At 36.6% G+C, this 20,733-nt stretch overlaps 1 protein-coding gene across 1 annotated transcript in view; it reads right to left on the minus strand.

The window, feature by feature from the left end:
• Positions 1–17,466, minus strand: part of elp2 (elongator acetyltransferase complex subunit 2) — a 32,042-nt gene extending 14,576 nt beyond the window's left edge. The window contains exons 1-16 of the mRNA XM_066715760.1: positions 17,316–17,466; positions 16,655–16,733; positions 16,372–16,442; positions 15,830–15,980; positions 14,886–14,963; positions 13,906–13,970; positions 13,423–13,489; positions 12,612–12,755; positions 12,046–12,141; positions 10,823–10,923; positions 6,350–6,481; positions 5,772–5,921; positions 4,856–5,047; positions 4,379–4,448; positions 4,019–4,114; positions 1,823–1,880 (exon numbers count right to left, since the gene is read on the minus strand). Of these exons, the coding sequence (XP_066571857.1) occupies positions 1,823–1,880; positions 4,019–4,114; positions 4,379–4,448; positions 4,856–5,047; positions 5,772–5,921; positions 6,350–6,481; positions 10,823–10,923; positions 12,046–12,141; positions 12,612–12,755; positions 13,423–13,489; positions 13,906–13,970; positions 14,886–14,963; positions 15,830–15,980; positions 16,372–16,442; positions 16,655–16,733; positions 17,316–17,447 (1,682 nt within the window). The 5' untranslated portion in view covers positions 17,448–17,466. The remainder of the gene's footprint in view (positions 1–1,822; positions 1,881–4,018; positions 4,115–4,378; positions 4,449–4,855; positions 5,048–5,771; positions 5,922–6,349; positions 6,482–10,822; positions 10,924–12,045; positions 12,142–12,611; positions 12,756–13,422; positions 13,490–13,905; positions 13,971–14,885; positions 14,964–15,829; positions 15,981–16,371; positions 16,443–16,654; positions 16,734–17,315) is intronic.
• Between the last annotated feature and the right edge of the window lie 3,267 nt (positions 17,467–20,733).

Genomic DNA, 20,733 nt, shown 5'->3' on the forward strand with positions numbered 1-20,733 from the left:
TGTCACTTGTGCAGTTGCTCTTTTATAATTGGCATTGTACTGCAAATACTTTTTGGAGGATACAGAACCACCAAATAAGTTATACAAAGCCATTTAGAATAATGACTTAGCTGTTAAGTAAACCCAACATGACTTTAAGGAGCTGGAAACTAAATCTGTTTCTTACTACAACCTTTGCAACAACAAAAAACAACAAACATTTCACCCAAGGGACTCAATGAAGCATTCAACAGAAAACACGTCTTGCAATCCTGGTCTTAAATGTTCCACTTGAGGTATCTCTGTAAATGATGGATTGATCTAAAATAAGAATCATGCATATTCATGTGTTTTAAGGGTTTCTATATTTCAAAATCTATATATACAAAATCCAATGCTTTTCACTGACTAAAAACGTGTTTGAATAATATTTTAAAGTTGCCTGTTTTTCTCAACTACCTGCATGTATGTATGCATTCTATGTTGTTATACCATCAATTAATCCCTTTAAGATTTTTTTTTTTGTATTTGCTAATGGATAAAAAACATTGACCCTGTTAAAATAGCTTAAATCAAAGAAGCATCCATGACAGAACAAAACATAGCCGATGGTTTGAGGACTACATCTCTGGTCTTCAAAGACTGTGCCAGCCTGGTATACAGTTTCCAATGTATCAGTGTGCCAAAAGTGCCAAGAAACTGTAATGATTGTATGTTATCATGCAGCTCAGTGATCTACAGATATCTGCCTGCAGATATTTTTACACAAGAGTGTGCATCAGAGCTAAGCTCCCAATACAACCGTTTAATTCGACTTCCCAGGGCATTTCCATTTGTTAGGTTTTTTTGTGGGTTATTTTTGCTGTTGTTGATTTCATGTCTTCCTTTTCAAAAACATGCTAATGCTGTTGAAACAAGATAAGTGAGATTTGTTTGCTTCATTTACATGAATTCTTTTGAGAACACAAAATAAACAAGAAATGAGGAATGACAGGAATAAAACATTTGGAGAAAAAAATTAAATTAAAATAAAAAAATTACCAACCAGCTGGAAGGCACCTAAAGAAACCTGTGAAGAGGATTTCAGTAGCCTGGTATTCTGATTAGCCAAGGGCTATGGTGGCATTAACCCATTTCTAGTCCAACTGTCAAGTCCAGTTTTCTGCTTGTATTGACATTGCCAGTCTTTATGTCAGATTAGTTAAGGACTTTGTTCATCACAAGTTTCTTAAATGTCACTATGGGGGAGTCTACATATAAAAAAAAAAAAGTGTTAATCACTGAAATGTCAACTTCAATTAAATAAATAAATACAATTAGATGGGCATGTCCATCATATCTATTTATCCCCAAAACTATTTTGATATAATATCAATAATATCAGTGCAGAGACCATGAACAGACAAATACATGCATTCAAGCATGACTTAATGTTCAGCTAAGCAAATTCACTGTAACTAGACCAAACTCGTGTATTATAACTGAAAAACATTCCTTATGTGATCACTATTATATTATTATAGCTATAACATTACTAGCCAATAAATACGTAAAATATTATTAAAATCTGAATTACAGTTTTAAATGACCTCCGTGGTTTTCTAACCAAGACAATAAATGTATAGCTGAATAACAAATCAATACTATTTAAATACATCTGAAAATATTCAAAATCCTTGTTTGGAACATCACTGTTCCATTTAGTTTAATAAGTTCTGCAATATCATACTGAAATTTCAAGCACCCTGTAGACAATACAATATTCGTTTCAGGGGTGTAACTAACGTGGAATAATTAAGCATTGGAAAATGGAAAATATACCACGGTTCTCACAGACACTCACAGTTTCTGTACTTCAGGCCACAGTGTGTTCTGCAGGAGATGATCTTCTGGGGGGGGCTCTGCCAATAAAACAAAAGTAAACAATTAACTAAACCCGAACAACAGATTTTTTTCATCCAACAACTATCCAACACTATCAGTTTGTCTTCATTTACAGATCTACCAAAAGTGTATATTCATTCATCTTTCATACTTGCTTTCTGTGTTTTCCATTATTTTTTTATTGTTTTTTTTTTTTTGGTGACATGAGAAGTTTAAGCAGTATGAAAGGGTTTATGGTCAAGTGTTTTCCCACACGATTATGTCAATATTTGTCTAATCAGTAGCAAAAAGTTAATTTGTGACATACATATGAATATAATTAAAAGGTGTGGCATCATTTGGACTTGTGAGGATAAATTACCAGTCTCAAGTCTTTCGTGTGAAATTCTGTGCACATAAAAGCAGATATGATTAAAAACATATTTGTTCATGTTCTCAACATTTCCTTTCAAGAAAAACAAAAAAAAGTTTGAATAAAATCCATTTAATGTAAACCAGGGGTTCCAAATTCTGTCCTAGAGGAGCTTTCAACTACTTAATTGAAGTAACAATCTGCTTAGATTTGACATTTTAATTGTGTAATAAAAGAGTTGGTTCTTTAATAAGTTATTTCTACAATTCTAAACTTAACTTAAAACCCCTACGGTTTAAAATAATGAAAAAATAATGAAATAATGAGTTTAATTAAGGGCTCAATAAAGTAATTGAGTGCTTGGCTGTAACAAAAACTAGCAGGATAGGGGGTCCTCCAGGACTGGGGTTGGGAAACCACTGAAGTAAACACACATACACAAATATTCTCTTTCTAAATTGCTAAAGAACTATTTTTAACAACTGCTTTGTTAGCAATTTTAAAGCGCTGTGTAAGCTTAAGAGGTGCAGTAAATGTAATTTTCCATGTTTTACTAAGCCAAAGTTACAGCAGAGCATTAGTGCAGTGAGCACATAAACCCAGTTATATAACAGCCTTCCTTCTTAAATTCTGGACTTAATTGAAGAGCTATTTTTTTAGGATTTTATTTGTTTACTGCTTTTCCTTCTCTAGTTATTTCCACCTTTACTCCTAACTAAATCATATTAGTCAAATTAGTCTGCCTTCTCTAACTGTCTGCCTAGCTTCCATCTTCTATTAAAAACTTTGTCTCTGGCTCACTGCTCTTTCTGTAGCCCACAGCCATCAATATTTTAACTTTGTAATTATAAAACCCTTCTTTCTAATTATTATTTCAGATTAAGGAGCTTTTTCAATCACATCGACAGCAATCACTGCCACTTGCCCAGAGGGTACGAATCAGAAAACGCTTTCTTTCTTCCATTCGAGTAATAAAATTGGTCTCGGACATTTCTGATTCCTGCGCCAGTTTCAGATATCGGCCATCGCAAGCGGAGTTTAATAACTACTTGTCTTATATGCTCGATGTTATCATTGCTAATCTTAGAAGCTAGAAACAAGGAGAGAGAGATTTAAAAGGTGGGCCCCTGCTTGACATTTTTTTTTTCTCTGAAGGGGATTTAGAACCACAAACCTCGTTGGTATGTTTATTAGTTTTTAATTCCAGAAAATACCCTTGCTCCGCTGGAACTGACCTACAGTAGCCAATCTGTGTTGTGTTTTCATGCTAGTTAAACATAATTAAACTATTAAACACAAATTTAAATCCTTCACAATTTGTACCACTAGCATTGTAGTATCTTGAAACACCCTTGGTAACAAGAATATTGAACTACTGTTAATTCTATGCATGTGATGACATTTAGGAATTATTGGAAATGTTGCTCTGTGATTGGCTGGTTTCTCATATGTGATTAATAATGACTTTAGTCATTTACTGCAAATTAATGAAATGGACCTTAGCAGAACCTTAGTGTGGAACTTAGTATGGTACTTAGTATGGAAAACTGAAGAGAAATAGAAGCATTTTAGTCTAAATCATTAGTTTTTATATGCAACTGTGCTGTCCATTACACTCAGAAGATTCTATGGTCCTCCACATTTTTATTTCTAAGTTCGGTCTCACTGATCACAGGTTTTGCCACGTGCAGTCATATCTCAAGCATTACCAAAGCACATTGAAAACAGCCTACTAGAGACATTGTGATATCTGGCTCTGTACAGACAAAGATAGACAAAGCAGTCAAAGCTGGGTTTATTTACCTGTGAGGACGAGGGGATGGAAGTAGGACTCGGTGTACTGGTCAGACAAACTGCTGAACTGGCCTGTCTCATCTGGGCTCTGAGGGGTTAGATCACCTGGCAAAGAAACAAACCCAAGTAGCAAAATGGAATAGTTTTATGGGACGTACCGACAAACTCAATGACAAAAAAGCCAGAAAACATTGCAACATCTGTTTATATTTTGAACTAAACTTGACATCTCAGTTTAAAGTAAACACATATAAGAACAAAATGCTTATTACTTCTGGATAAACACATTCCTTCTCCTAGTATACATGTGAAATCCAAAAGGAACACAGCCTCTTATTTATGTTTTAATGTATACATGTTCAATCTTACCCTGGAAGACAGCCTTGTTGGACAGACCCAAAGCAGGCGTACTGGCTCCTTCTGGGAGGTCAATATTGTCCTTTGGAGAGCAGACAAAAACTGACATGAGTAGAAAGCACACCTTAACAATTTCTTCAAAGAACTGAGCACTACACACTTTCTTGCAACTACCTATCAAACGGTTACACTACTAAGAGACATCTGTAATAATATAATTTCTGCTCAGGCCTGGGTTATCAAGTGTGAGCAAGTGTGAAGGTGACAAAAAGAGTATTACTGAAATATTTCATTAGCAAAACTAATGATGTGGACGTGTACAGATGAATGAACATTTATACATCATTCATATCTGCAACCCAGAGCACGATATTTAAAACGGCAAAAGTCACTGGTATATGGAAACATCAAGTAAAGACATGTAATTTGGTAAGGATTATATTTTGAGGGGTTGCGTTTGTGTGGGTGGTGGTGGGGTTGTGCACTCACACTAGAGGACAGCATCTTTTCCAGGGAAACCCCCGAGATGTTGCTGAAGTTTTCCACAAAATTCCGCGGAGCCCGGAAAACCCGGAGAACCTTCTCATCTGCTCCAGAAACAAACTGGAAACGTCCCACCATTGCCAGGCACTGCATGTCATAGCCATGGATCTGAGGTCTGGAGATTTCATGCCAGGTCACCTAAAGCAACAGAACAGAACGGCATCACTAAGACCTGCCCAATGTATATATTACGTTACAAACGTGCTTGAGTCTGCAATTTAAACAGGTCAGCAGTTTCTCATTTGTAAAGAGGCCTACCTATCAGTCTGACATATTATAGTACCAATATCAATAGGCAACAGCAATAAACTTAAGGCATACAGGAGCTACTACTTTCTTTCTTGTTGTAACTGAAGAACTCGGATGTAAAAGAGATTGAGCAAATGGTCGCTTCTGTCTGGAATAGCTAAGACATTACTGTAATGTGAAATATCTCTAAAAGGCCAGAGTAAGTCAACAATTACCTGGAGGCCAAATTAACCAAGACCAGGAAGATGTCAATTCTGCCCGGGCTTATCCACTGAGCTACATTAACTGAAAGCAACACTATCTTAATAACTGACATGGCTATCTGTAACCGCCGGATATTAATGACAATGTTCATGATTCTTGATATCTCCTTTAGAATAATTTGCAATGCAACAAGTGTGCCTGCCATTTCCCTGCCGTCAGATTTACAAATCTCTCATTTCAATCAGAACGTGTTTCTGTAAACTCATGGGTTATTGCTTACGTGAGTGCATGCTAACTAGTAACTTGGTCGCTTTTCATTTAATTTGTGCAACTCTGGAAATTATCTGGGAAACCTATACATAAAGTAGTGAAGTGCTTCGTAAATATTGTATAATTTGTTCCATTTTACCTCGGTGTGGTTCTTCCTTCTCCAGGGAGTGTAGAGCCGAGTAGTTTGGTCAGACCCAACGCTCACAACGAACTCGCCATTGGGATCCCAGCTGAGATCCTGAACACTATTGAAGTGGCCAGAAACCACAACCCCTGGACGCCACTCTCCCTGGGAAGAATGACATTCAATTAAGGAAATCAATTAATAATCTTTTTTGCCCAAGGATGTTTAAACTTGAGAAAAAAGAACAGTAAAATACATTTAAATGACATAACTTTTCGTACACTTGGTGAACCATTTGTACAGTTTACCAACCCTGACATTACAGATGCATGGATCATCCAGAGAAGGTTCTCTTTGAGGATGTGGATATATTAAACAGGACAGTCCCTGCTCTCCACCAGCATTTGAGAAACTACTTGACCAAACTGCAGAACGCAACTTGACAGGGAAGCCAAACAAAGGTTATACTTAGTAAAGTATAGTATAGTATAGTAAATCAGTCTGAATAATCAGAAGACAATATGTAACAGAATTTTGAAATCGGAACAGAAATAGAGAATCTTTCAGAAGAGGAAACCATTACTACAGCTTACCTCCTTGTTTGAATCCTGGTACCAGAGATGGAGGGCACCATGAAAAGCACTGGCCATAAACATAGATCCGTCCGGACTCATCTGACACCCGTAGAACCCAAGAGTGTTCCCGCCTACCTCTCCAACACGCACCTGGAGCACAAACACAGTTTTACATACTATGGGTCAATGAAAAAAATTCAAGATTCAGCCTGGATTGCAAACAATCAGGGTAGTTTATGTAGGAATAAGAACAGGGATTGGGACGTTCTGAAAACCCCAAAATGAGACATCCTCTAAAATTAGACCAGCATATTTGTTTTGGCTAAAAATCAGGTGAATAAACTCCAAGATGCGTGGCTATAGTTGTTGCTAAGGAACACAGCATAATCAGTACTTAGCCTGTAAAAACGTAGCTAAGCCCACTTTTATTTTTAATTGCTATAGTGAATTTAGGATACAGTTAAGCACAAGGGCTCCCACTGTTCGCTCCACACCACTTCACCACCCGAGTCCATACTCCTCCCTGATAAACGAGTGCACGGTGCAAACAGTATTCAATCACAAAGACTGGCCTACCAGGAGAGGATGGTAATGAAAGCTACAAAAGGGCAAAATCATATTTCAGACTCCAGTACGTGTGGTCATTTCATTTTAATATATAGAGTTTGTTGTTTCTTCACAGGGGCTTAAAGTCTTAATATTCCAGTACATTTGTTTGACTTTGTAACAGTATTCTTGCCTCTGTAGGCGTATGCATGCTGATTGAAGCAAACATACTCATAATAAAACATTTACATAGACACGATAAAAGCTTTAAAAGAGGGCCCGAGTTCTGGAAGGATCCCAGCATGGGCCGCCAAGCATTACTGCAATATTTATTTCAGCCTTATTCAATTATTTGGTTCCTTCCACAGGCTTCTATTAATTTCTTCTCTGATTTTTTGTTTAAATGCATGTACAGCAATGGTCACTGCCTGCTGTACTTCATTTTGTCAAATACTTTAAAGCAATGGTTCAAAGCTTTCTGGTATACTTACTAGATGTGTTGAAATTTCCTTTTATTTGTTATTTTGTTTGATTTGTTTGTCGCACACATAAAGGGCAATGAATTACTGGAAATTAACTTCAAAGTTGTCAGGATGACACCAAGAGGCATGGATGCGAAGGGAAAAAAATGCACAAGCATTAACTCATTTCTTGGAAGGAAATGCCTTCAGTGCATCTCAACAGCTGATAGTGTAACATTCATCCTACATCCAAATAAAGCCACCCCCTGGCGAATGAGAGCAACAGTGCCATTATCTTTACATACAAAGTCCAGCTCCTTTGTTATTGTTGGTATGTTTGGCGATGTCACAGTAACTGCCCAACCTCGAAATCATAATGATCTTTAACAAAGCAGTTTCCCCCATCACCGCATTTCAAATGGAGGAATTTAATGAGATCACATTTGAAAAAAATATATATGTATAGAGGGGTCACTGACTTAGCTACTGAACACCTCGGTAATCTGCTGCTGTAGAAATATCACAGCTGTTGTGTACTAAACACTGAATACACAACTCCCACCAGAAGAAGCTAAGTCCAATCGCTAACATATACGAAAACATAAGTCTGTCCGTTCTAAAAGTGTGGGGAGCAAAGTAAACCGTGGATAACTTAAATAACCACAAATCTCTGTTCCTTATTCAGTACCAATGGAAACCCAAGTCAGTGTGTTTAATATGTATCTCTCTTTTACACACATGCAATAATGGTCAACATGTGAATAAACCGGGCCACTTTACAAGACTATAACAAGGAGTGAATAATTTCATTGAAAATAAATAAATATGATAAAATGTCCAAGCAGAAAAACTCCTATGTCCTAAAGCCCATGGAAATCATGTGACCCTTCCAATGGGCCAGAGTAATGAACAGCAGAGAGCCCCTTGCATTTCCAAGTTTGTGCTCCCCTATCCTGATTAGCAGCTTCTTGTAACTCCACTTTCCTGGATGCATAACACATCTGAATCAGCACAATGTTCAGCCTGCATGGTATATCACTACAGAGCCAGGGGCAAAGATTCCCGTAACGATTCCTTTATTAAATTTGTCAAGGGCCGCTTCATAGGAACGCAACAGAAGCATAATAATTCGTCAACCAAATAAAGTCATAATGTGCTCATAATTTACAATGAAATGGTTTAGGATGGAAACAAAAAAAATTAGACCCCAAGAGTAGTAGTCACCAAAATGAATAATTGGAGGAGAGATTCTCGGCGGATACGTGCGCAGGGAGAACTCTGTACTACACTTAACAATTACAATGGAAAGTAGTTGAATTGATTTTAAATTCTATTCTAAACAGTGGACATAAATCATGCAAAACTCCAGCAACCACACAGAAGCAAAATCTGTAATCTGTCTTGTTTACCAGTGGAGAAACAATATGGATTTGTAATGCAATCCAAGTCTTATCGCTTTGTGCCAGTATGTGGTGAAAAAAACACCAAGATGGTTGAGAGACTGTTACAGGCAGAAGGAAAACCGAATGAGAGGAGATATCATAAAAAAATTAAATGTAAGGGCTGTACAGAATATAATGCAAATAATATATAAATAATACTTTTTTAAATAAGTATTATAAGCAATACTGATTTAAAAAGAAACAAAACCACAAATAGATGAATAAATAAATAAACAGACATGCAGCTGTGAGTTGAGGTGAGAATGGAGATAAGATCTTCTGTCAATACCTGGTCTACAGCATGAGATTTATAAGTGAAATATTGATGAAGTCGGGGAGAGCCTACAGCTCCTCCAGAGTCACACTTGCTATGATACGTTTCACTTTCCTTCAATGTCCTTAATTGAACCAAGGACTCGTTACTAAGATGTTTTTCTCAGCAATTTGCTCGAACTCTACACTGCTGCCAGCTCTCCAGTAAATTTTACAAATTAAGCAAATTATCACAGCAGGAGTAATGCCTTTTTCTAAATCTGTTAATTAAGCAGATAGAAGCCACTGGCCATTTGTTTCATAGCCTGCAGTTAACAAATACACAGGAAAACAGGGGGTTTCAAAACATCAGAGTGGAGGAGAGTACTAGGACTTTCACACGTCCCGTGAAGAAAGAGCAAAAATCAAGTCCTTGGAAAATGTAGTCATTTCAAATGTAATGACTAGATGGTTTTGTTTATTTTAGTTGATCCGTGTCATTTTGACAACACTATGGCACCAAGGGGTTAAACACTGTGACACTTCTACCATGTTTCTTTTTTTTTTTGTTATAGTAATATGCATTTCCAAATATACCTAAAGCTTATACCAGCTTTCAACTGTAAGCCACCTGACAGCCAGCAAGTTATTTACAGAGAGCTTATACTGAAGTTAGATAGTACCGTAAAGAACAGATGTTACACTATTATCTACAGGCATCTGAATCCAGCCTATGCTCTTACTGAAAGGAAGTCAGATTGGTGTCAAAAGACATCATTTTTACATTTACATTAAACCCGTTTGTTTTTAGTTGTTTTTAAATCCCATGCAAAAACAGAATAAAGAGTACTGACAAATTAAGAGAAGATTACAGAGCACAATAAAGACCAAAATAGCTTTATTTGGCCAGTAGTACATATGCCACACAAAAAGGTAAAGGAAGTCATTACAAAGGTATTATATATCTAAATAGCTGTGATCACAGGTTTCCTTAAATGTGGAGCAGATGCAGAGTCTACCTTTTACAGTTTCCTGATCTGGGGTTTTAAAATTAGCAAGGCATTCAGAAAACAACAGATGTTCTGGGCTTTGACTGAGACAACAGGACACATTAGAAGAATTGCAGTCTCCCGTGGTAAACTCCCCAGTTGATACCAGCGAGAAAATACAAGAAATAAAGCTTTGCCTGCCAGAGAGAATTTTATAAGATCGCTTAAGAATGTCAGGACTAAGAGCGGTTTGCACTTTACTACAATTATGGCTTAGTCTAAATAAATGTCTCCTTTGCATAAGTGAAATAAATAATATTGAGCTCCAGACTAAACAAGCAATTTTGGTGTTAAAATGTTAAAAGAAGCCAATGCAAGTATTGAAGTTATTCTTCTGTAGTTGTTTTTTTAGAGTGATTTGCTTGAAATGTCTACATGTAGGATGTTAAGACAGAAAAGAACAGTTTTGCTAAACACTGGAAATATTTTAATGAAAAACAAGAATGCAAGCCGATTTTACATGAAGACAGAACTGAAGAGCCCAGTTCTAATAGCACTGCAGACAAGGACAAGTGTTGGCAAGCTTGCCCGCCCAAGCAAATAACCTGTGCCTTTAATGACGAGACCGAAAGATCAAGGAAAGAGAACAAGCAGGAGAGAAGATCCTGCAACTGATAGAAAAACTACAAGCCACTGTAATTACCTATAAGAATGAACTGGAGATCTCTAGAGGGGGTAAAACAAAAGAACAATAAAAACAGAAAACCAATCTGTGCCTGATGTTTATCACCACTTACTGACCTGCTCCAGCCACACGCCGGACTCCTCATCCGGACCCCACAGGATCACAGTTTTATCCATCGATGCAGACAGCAGACGCATGGGCTGTTGGACAATGCCATCTACAGGGAGGAAAACAAAGCACAATGCTGCTCAGCCTGCGTTGCCTGCATTGTACTGCGCAGAGCCCTTGGGATTCTCAAATGCACGCAAAACAACCGTTTGCAGGACTGCGATTGAAGAGAGCTGATCATTTTCAGTGGATTACATGACATTTAAAGTAAGATAATTAACCTTAAAAGTGATTCTTTAAGAAAATTATATTGCACCACAATATCATTTAACAGGTCTTAACCTCCTCTGAAGGTGTGTCCATGTACGCAAAATTGAGATTACTCCTTTGGTTGTTAACATCAATTAGATTAATATATTCGAAGAGAATGAGATGTGTGTAAATATATATGCACATACATATATACACACACACATATTATATATATATATATATATATATATATATATATATATATATACACACACACACACAAATGTATTGTAAGCCTTAAATATGAGCAAAAAGGCTGTATAAAATAAACAGGTAATGAGCTTTTTATTATGCAAACAAATATGGGAAGACTTATTTTATACTAATACAATTGCTCAGTGAAAACATTTATTTCTAACAAGTAATATTTTTTTATTGACACCCATAAGGATTCCTATAAATAAAATCAAACGATTCAATCTGCATTAACATTCTATTTTTTAAGTACATCTCAGTCTTAAGGAACTCTATTGTGGCCTTCCATGACTTCCTGTTTCACTGGGGTATACAAATTAGGTAACACACAAAATCCATTTGTAATCCATCACCATGGGGAAAGGCAATTAACTCACAAATTGAGAGAGACAAATGGTTGTTGACCATCATAAATCAGGCAACGGATAAAACCAGTGGAACAGTGGTAAACCTCCATGGTACAGGACACAAGTGCATCTTGCCGTGCAGAACAGAACCTCATACCTAATGTTAAATATGGTGATGAATATTTTATGTTATGGGACTGTTTTGCTTCCACTATTCCTGGAGTACTTATTAAGGTCAATAGCATCATGAACTCAACCAAGAACTAGGACATTCCAGTTGGGGCTTAGTGAATTGGACTGTCTTTATACTGTTTAAATATATTAATAAAAAGACACCCACATTTTAAATGAATCATTTACATAAGATTCCACTTTACCTTTAAGGAAAGGAGGCTGCCAGTGCACCCCATACACCCAGTTTTCATGGCCTGCCAGGACTGTCTCAAGGGTAACAGCATAGGATGTGAAAGAATCTATCCAAAAAAAAAAAAAAAAAAATCATTTTATGAAATCTGTACATCTTACTCTTGCACCAGGGACAGTTATTTACTATTCATGTAATTGGAAGTATTGTAAAATGACTGATAATTATGGGTTTTAACCCATTCCCCCCACCTACAATCTCTTATTTGTACAATTGGGATAAATCCAACAGCGCCCCAAATCAGCAGAAAACTGCACCTATATGAACTATACAATACAGTTATGTCTGCAACTTGAAATACAATGCAACTGCAAAAGAGCTAGAGTCAGCGATATGACAGTTGTGGTAAGCTGACTAGGTACGTTGTGGGCTATATCTGACGTAAGGAGTCCGTGTACATTGATCTCAGACCAATTTATCTAGAGTGCCAGTACTGCAGTTGAGTTATTGTGCTCAAATGCAGCTTACAAAACTCTGGAGAAAACGAAGAGACCGTGGAAACAAGTAAGAACACCTCACCCTCCAATTTCACCACAATGACGTCCTCTTTCATTTTGATCGTCTCCACATCGTGATCGGCCATAATGTTGTCTGACTTTGCAAACACTTTCCACATTCTTATCAGACAGTCCTGGGAGCAACTCGCTAATAACATTTCCCCATCTGTGATTTTAAAATAAAAAGTAAAGAAAAACATTTATCAAATGAACTGTAGAGCGCACTCATTTCTTTAAATATTTCACAAGGTTCTGGGAATCTTGTTTCTGCTAAGAGCCAAAGCCTGTTTCATGCATTATAAAAATATTTAACACCACACACACAAGAAGTAGAATGAGTGGATATTTAGATTTGTAGGAAATAAGTATGGATTTTGACAGATTAAAATTCTGAATAAATATCCTGCAACGTTTCTGGGATTAGAGTATCTACTTAAATGCATTTCTCTTGAATTCTCTGACAGATGAAAATACAATCTACCTTGTATAATTTTTCCTCCTCTTAACATATACACTTCCACTTTCAAATCCACATGGGCATCCTTATAGAAAAATACATTCACTGTTGATCTTAAAACCTGTTATTTATAACACCCCTACCAAGCAGGTGATCCTTGAAGCAAATAACGGCCTACACAAAGTCACAGGTACTAAACACCTTGTACACAACACGCTTTCTGTGAAGAGCTAGTCAAAGAACCTGAGCACACCAACACAAGTTCTAGCAGCTAAGTGACACCGCTTATTGCATTGTGTATTCACATCTGTTGAGCGTTCATTCTCAATTCCATCCAGAAGGGAAATCTGTTCATGAATAAATAAATAAACCTCACCCTTGACAGCCCACTCCACTCCTCTGATCCAGTCTTCATGCCCGAGCAGAGAGAACACCTTTTCGAACTGGAGAAAAGACACATGGATTGATAAAACCAGTACAGCTAAATACAGCTTTTCTTTGAAATATTGTTGATGCTTCAAATTCATGAATTAACAATATCACCAAAACATTATCCACAAGTAACAGTGAATACAATTAAAGTGTAATCTACATAAATGCCTGTTAAGAAGGCAAAAAAGGTCAAGGTTGACAGGTAGGATATAAGGGGTCACACTAATTAGGGTCTAACAATTCAACGTGGAAATAAGCGGCGCTTGTTGACACAGCACAATACTATACATTTCCTACTGTGTGCTGCTGCACGAAATAACTAAACGCATTCAAATTCGGTTTTAATCCACAAAAGCAAAGCAGAAACCCATCTCTTCTTTCGCAGGTTATTGAATGCTCAACACAGGTGCAAGTGATAAAGACTCACCTGTCCGTTCTGTCGAATAAACAAGTGGACCCGACAGTCATCGCCTCCACATGCCAGGACGGGCACTGAAAGCACAAAGCCGTGTCAAACTATCTCCACTTCTAACATCTTAGCAATCTGTTCCAGTAAATTAAAAAAATAAAAATAAAAATGACATCTGCACTTAAAGACAATATCTAAGTGCGTCTTTCATGTTTTAAGAATGTGACCAGGGACTAAGAAGGGCTACAACAAGCATTGGGGGAGAAAAGCAAAAGTAAGAGAAGGAAAGCAAGGGAGGGGATAATGGTTTCAATCAATGCTGGACTAAATTGTGTTACATGAATTGCCTTTTTAAAAAGTGCAAGATTTATTTTATATAATTTCTGGGTTTTCTTTAAACAAACAAAATGTAAGTTCTTTAAAGTACAAACAAGAAATAGTATTCCTTATGTTGTTCTTTCCTCAATTGTTTTCATGTCCTGTGTCACCAGAGCATACTTTCACATTCCAAAGGTCAGTTGGGAATGATTCATTAATATTTACAGTCTGGTCTCCAAACGTATGCTCCATGCTCCTGTGAGACATCTCTCACTTCCAGACTAGCTCACGGCATATAGCCCAGGCCAGAGGAGAAGTGAGGCTTGAGTGGGCCTCTCATTAGCTCCACAACTCAAGGTGTGACGTTCACTTTGCATATTCAGGAACCATTCCAAATTGAGTTCCAGAATTTGAAAGTGTAAACAAGTGTCAGTGGGATATTAAATAGAAAGAAAACAAAACTAGTTTAGATTTTTGTTTATAGAAAAATAAACATTTTAACTATAACCCCGATACACAATGACTTCCTGTTCATTGTTTTCATCACATACAGCAGAAACTGTGTCACTGGGCAGATGTTCTATCCTTACAGGAAAGGTACGTTTATATAGGTGCAAACTATCATTGTCTTTTTCTTAATTCAAATAAAACATGCTGAAAAACAATAGCATACCACTCACCATTGCTGTGAGGTAACAGTGTCAGCGAAACATCCATCATGAATCCATTTCCAAAGCATAATGTCTGCAGGCACTGTGCTAAAGGTGATATTAAACAATATATAAGCATTTATGTAGAGTATTTTCTTTCCAAGTTATCTAAATATACATTTTAACAATGAAAAAAAAAGACAATTCAACAGTGTGTGACACAGACTGGGTGATTGAGGATTTTAAGATGCATTGTGACATCTGTCACACAACATCATTTCCCAAAAACCTGGCTTCTAGACAGGTCAAGAAGAGTGTGAAGACCTCCAGATATATTTAACCTCTTCAAGCTCCATAGCCTCCAAAACAATATCCTTACAATGACTGCTTTGTTGTCATTGTTTCGGGAAATACGGCAATAAAATCTTCCAGCAGAACAATGTTGTTTTAACCTTTTATAAATAGTGCCATGTTAAAATGCTTAAGTAAATGGAAGCATGTTTAAGTAAATGGAAAAGGTTAAATAAAGGGCTATTAAGCACTACTAATGGATACTGGAAAAATTAACACACTGAAAAAGTAATCTTATGAAGTTTCTTAAAAGCAGTTAATATTTTAAAATATTACTTAGTGTATTATAAGTGCATTAACATATTTCAGGATGTTAAGTCGTTTTTCATTTAAAAATAATAATACTAATAATAATTGTTAGAAATGTCATCTTATATTACAAAAGAAAAACTTGGATGATGTCAGAAATAAATGAGCACTCGAAACCAATCACAGACTTGGATCTTTCCTGGCCCGCCACACCCAGAGAGAGCGGTCAAGTCACACATTAGAATGAGGAGATAATAACAAAATAATCTTTAGACAAACAAGGAAACGTTTTCAATTCCATGTGTTGTTAGATTTGTTCTGCCCTAAAATAAGCTTTTTCTGTCTCATAATGCACCTATTGATAAACCCCTTACTGTGCGAGCCTTGCTTCATCCAGATTTTAACTGTCGAGTCAGAGGCAGTCGAGGCAATGAGTAACTGAGGGGCATCTGCAGTTCCCAGGTAAATAGCATCCAATGCACTGACCGCTCCAGTGTGGCCACAACACTGTCCAGACTTGACAAACTAGGAAAAGGGAAAAAAAAAAGACAATTGTAAAGACCCCCAATGCATTGAAATGAGCTGCTCTGACACAGGGATCACATGTACCCCATTTAAAATGGACACTAGTGAGTTTGGCAGTTAAAGTGGGTAGATTGAAACATATTTACAGGAGTTAAGAACAGATCAGGTATCCCACAATGAAAAAACTCTAAATAAGTTTAATTTATATAAAGAATATTATATAAATATCCACTATGTATTTCAGCGATCAAGCTGTCAAAAGGAAACAATTAACAGTCTTTATGTAGACTTCATGATTCTTCATGACCATGATACTAATTAACAGGTCATTCTGGGTCCTAAACTGCCCACTTGGTGAAAAGTGCTCTGGGATTATGACCAAACATCATACCTTCCCATCCTGGACCTCCCACACAAGGACTTGATTATCAGACCCTCCAGACACCAGTTCTGTTTCTGGAGCTACAAAAGACGTAAAAAATAAGAACTGAAATTAGTATTTATTTATTTATTTATTTATTTATTTTAATTGATGTGTTCAGCACCTGCTTTCACATTCCTTGGGTTTGACATAAAATGATATATCATTTGAACCATTTCTAGACTTTCAATAAGAGTCACTTATGCCTAAGTCAAATTAATGGACAATTTTTTTAAATGATTTGGGAACTCACCACAGTCATGTCTGTGCACCCACTGCACAGAGTTCACTCTACCGGTGTGTCCATTCAGAGTGGCAATGACGGTTCTTTTCTGATAACAGAAGATCACTTAGTATCCATGTGACATGACATTGTATAATACTTAGTTATATATATATATATATATAAAGGTTTATGAGTTTTATTAACATGAATTATAAACCTGCAACTGGACTGTTTTGGGGCTACAATGTCTAACTTTCAACAGGTAGACTGTTTAATATCAGATTGGTGAAGGATGCATATAAAATTAAATAAACGTGAGACAGACTGCTTCTGAATTACGTCTCATTTGGTTGTAATTCAGTAATATTCCCCAACAGCAAAAACGACAATATTAAAACACTGATGATTCTCAATACAAGGCAAACTGTAAATGGAAACAATGACTTAACAGAATACACATTGTAATGCCGGTGTAGCTCAAGACGAGAAATAATCCAAGATCCCGAATCAAATGAGTTACATTTAAATAGAAATACGAGGATGATATTACAAACTATAATTTTATCAGTGACGTCTTGTTTATAACACAAATGACCTGTCTGGATATCAAAGAGCATGTTTTACTGGAGACTGCCTCATGCATGAGCACTGTTCAAGCTCTGAGCTTGTCAGACGAGCACGGTATTACCTGCGGATGATACAGAGCCACAGAGTTGCATGTACCGAACGCAACAAGTCCTCCTCTCCCCCAGGAAAGTGCATTGGGGGTACGATTCGCACAACAAGAAACGTAACATGTTTCAATGGTGGGAGCCGCCATCTTTGTCTTCTGTGCGTTACCTCTGACCCCGGTACGTCATACGCTTTAATGACGTAGTAAGAAGTAAACACAGCAGTGCGGCGTGGACGGGACTGACGTGCACACACGGTTTCTGTTTGATATATGATCCTGTATTTTAAGTTTAAAATGTCATGGAGATTTCTTTAGTTTGATTTTAATGTCGGTGAGATATTTACTGTTGAACATTATGTTTATGATGATGACATTATCTTTTTCATACTCGAGAAACTGTCTGGAGGAAACAAAACCTGGAAATAATCAATATATGTAATACTTCCTTATTTAGTGCAGAGAGACTTTTAAACCTCTTTACTGAAAATAATATTCAATCATTCTTTACTTTTGAATGAATTAATCTCAAAATATGCCAAATGTTCCTCACACTACTGCATAAAAAAGTGTGTATTTGATTTATTTCAGCACCACAAATAGCCCACTACAGTCCAAATCAATAAGCATTTTGTCATTTTAACGTGGGTGTCGACCTTTTCACGGAATGGCCAAATTGCAGTTTGCCAAAATATATATAGAGAGGTGCTCTGTATTATTATCCAAAAGAAGAAGAATAAAAGTACAATGTCTGCTCTGTCTTTCTCTCTCCTGTAGAAAGTTGCCAAAGGCCTGCACTGCTGTTGCTTGTAGTGACTTCAAATGCCCAATAGGTGGTGCCATGACCCCTATTAACAAAACATGTTTTTAGGGATTGAGAACATTTTGCCTGCAAAGTAATTACACAGTAATCACAGAAACGTCAAATAAATGTGATTTAGCAAAAACGAATAAATAAATAGAAGACGTATTAGTGCGGTTCTGTAATAGGCCTACATAATGAATGTCATTTTGAGTCAATATGTTGGATCAAGCCTCCCTAACGAGGTGGAAGAATAGCACTTTTGCTGTAGTTTGAATTATTTTAAAGTATTCTAACATGGAATATATAATAGTTATGGTGAGTGTTGCAATTGGATAATCGTACTAGTACACTACCTGTAGGTTTCATTAAAAACATGAAAAAGGAAACATACAACAAGCTTTGTGTCTCATATACAGGGTTCAAGTGGCCCTGAATGCATCCAATCCAGCTTTGCTCATTTTATAGGAGCTTTCGCAGGGCACCTCCCATACAGACCTGGCACGCTCTGTGTGCTGGGTCAAAAGCCACGATCAACTAGGAGCAAACAAACTTAGCTGGCATTCCTGCTGTTTGCCAGTCATAAAATATAAATAAAAAAGTGGGTGTGGTGAGGCCTCAAAGGGAGCACCAGCTCAAAGTAAACCAGCATTCATTGTCTAAAATAAACCATACTGCAAAAAGAAACTAATTTAGTTCAATTAGATATCTTTGATTTATTCTTGTAGGCCTTTGTAGTCTGGGGTAAACAATAAAAGAGCATGACTGCTGTTTGTTTAGCAGAGTTATATATTCACCTCATTTAACAAATGACAGTTATAATTAAATGATCTCACTTGATATTAAATTGTCACTTTTGTTTTTATCAGGATTACCAGTGGGCTTGGATCCTCCTAATAGTGGCTGTGGTTGTGTTACAAGACAATTACAAAGGAGATATAGGTATACATGTTTAGTTAATCCAGTAGAAATGCAACCGTATTAGAAGTAAAAGGTGACAGTAAATATGAAACCCTAGCCTGAACTCAATTGTTAAAAAAAACATAATATTATTCCAACCATGGGGAAAATGCATAATAATCTAATCATAATGCAATGATAATCATCTTCTTAAAAATTAGGGGTATCCACATACATTATATATGTTGTACGTTTTGGTTAGTTTCCCGAGTTCAAGAGAACCTAGCACAGATACTTGCACACGTTTAAAGCTTTGAAGCTTCCAGTGCACCAATCTATGCATATTTTCCTGATGCTTTTTTACTTTCAGCAAGAATATAGATCTATTTTCAAAAGCAAGAGCAGGGGTTCAGGCAACAATATATTACATATTCTGTATAGTCAAGGTTTCCTTATCAGTGTTGCTCCTTACATAACTGCCCGCAGAATCTGGGAAAACAGCAGACTTTGGCAATGTAACCAAGTCAACCAAAGCCTGAATTTTCTGGTGATTTAGTAACATGCAATTGACGTATAATTGATGCCCATGGCTGACATAGGTTGCATGACAAACAGGAGACAAGCAAATAGCCATATGCTTTAGTAACCACTATAATTAGTTCCTAAAATAAGTTTCTTTGTTTCCTTTGTGGAAATCAGTTGAGGCAAGTGTGAAGGATATGTTTCAGGAGACAGGAACTTGAAATCATTATGGAAAGGGGGTCTTCATTTAAAATAATGTATGTTTCACAAACACGCTCGCATTTTCAGTGGCTATGTGGCTTACAAGCCTTGGGTTTATTTGTGTAATGTTCCAGCTGTGCCAAGTTACTATTATACAGGTTATGAAGAACATTTTGTTAAGCAGATTCCTTCCATATTCAGTAAAGGCCATATTGGCATTGCCCAGCTTAATCAGTGAAGTGAAACAATATTGGTATTTATTATCAAATGAAAATATGGCACATCTCTTAGTAATATTGATTCACGTTTGTCAACAGACACAATAAGAGTTGTTAAAGAAATATAAAATGTGTCAATTAACTGTGCACTAAATATGTGTAGTGCCTGTTGTGTGGTGCAAGAGAAACAGACTCAAGGAGAAAAAAAAGGAAAGGAAAGAAACAAATCGGAGAAATCGCCTTGTTATACGACAATTTCACGAGCCACCCAAGATCAATATCAGAAATGCAGCCATAAATACAAGTAATCAATTGTAACCCTTCACTCCAAGGGTCATCTTCCCTTCAGCGCTTCTCTTGTATTGTGTAGATTGGTTTTATGTTGACACACAATTATCATTTTCAAAATCAACTTTAATATATGTTACTGTAGACCCCTGGGAGAGATGGGACATTTGCGAAAGATACCATACCATTTAAGAAGCACTTCTGGGCTTAAGGGGTGAACAGTGTACTAGAATAATTACATGGCATTCAATTAAAGATTCAAAACAACCCCCTGGGCCAGATTTATTAATATATATTTCATAGTGGTGTTATCAGGACTTTTAATATTAAAGCTGCTTAAAGGGTATATGTTGTAAGCAAAAAATAATACACATAATTCAAGCAGTCATGAGTTTGAAGGACAATTGCTTCACTGAGGTTTCATATATATATATATATATAGGAAAATGTATCTATTGAATAACAATTGACATTTCTGGTTGGCTGTATACATGATGGGTGAAAT

This window comes from Amia ocellicauda, chromosome 10 (assembly GCF_036373705.1).
Source record: "Amia ocellicauda isolate fAmiCal2 chromosome 10, fAmiCal2.hap1, whole genome shotgun sequence".
In the NCBI taxonomy this organism is placed as follows: Eukaryota; Metazoa; Chordata; class Actinopteri; order Amiiformes; family Amiidae; genus Amia; species Amia ocellicauda.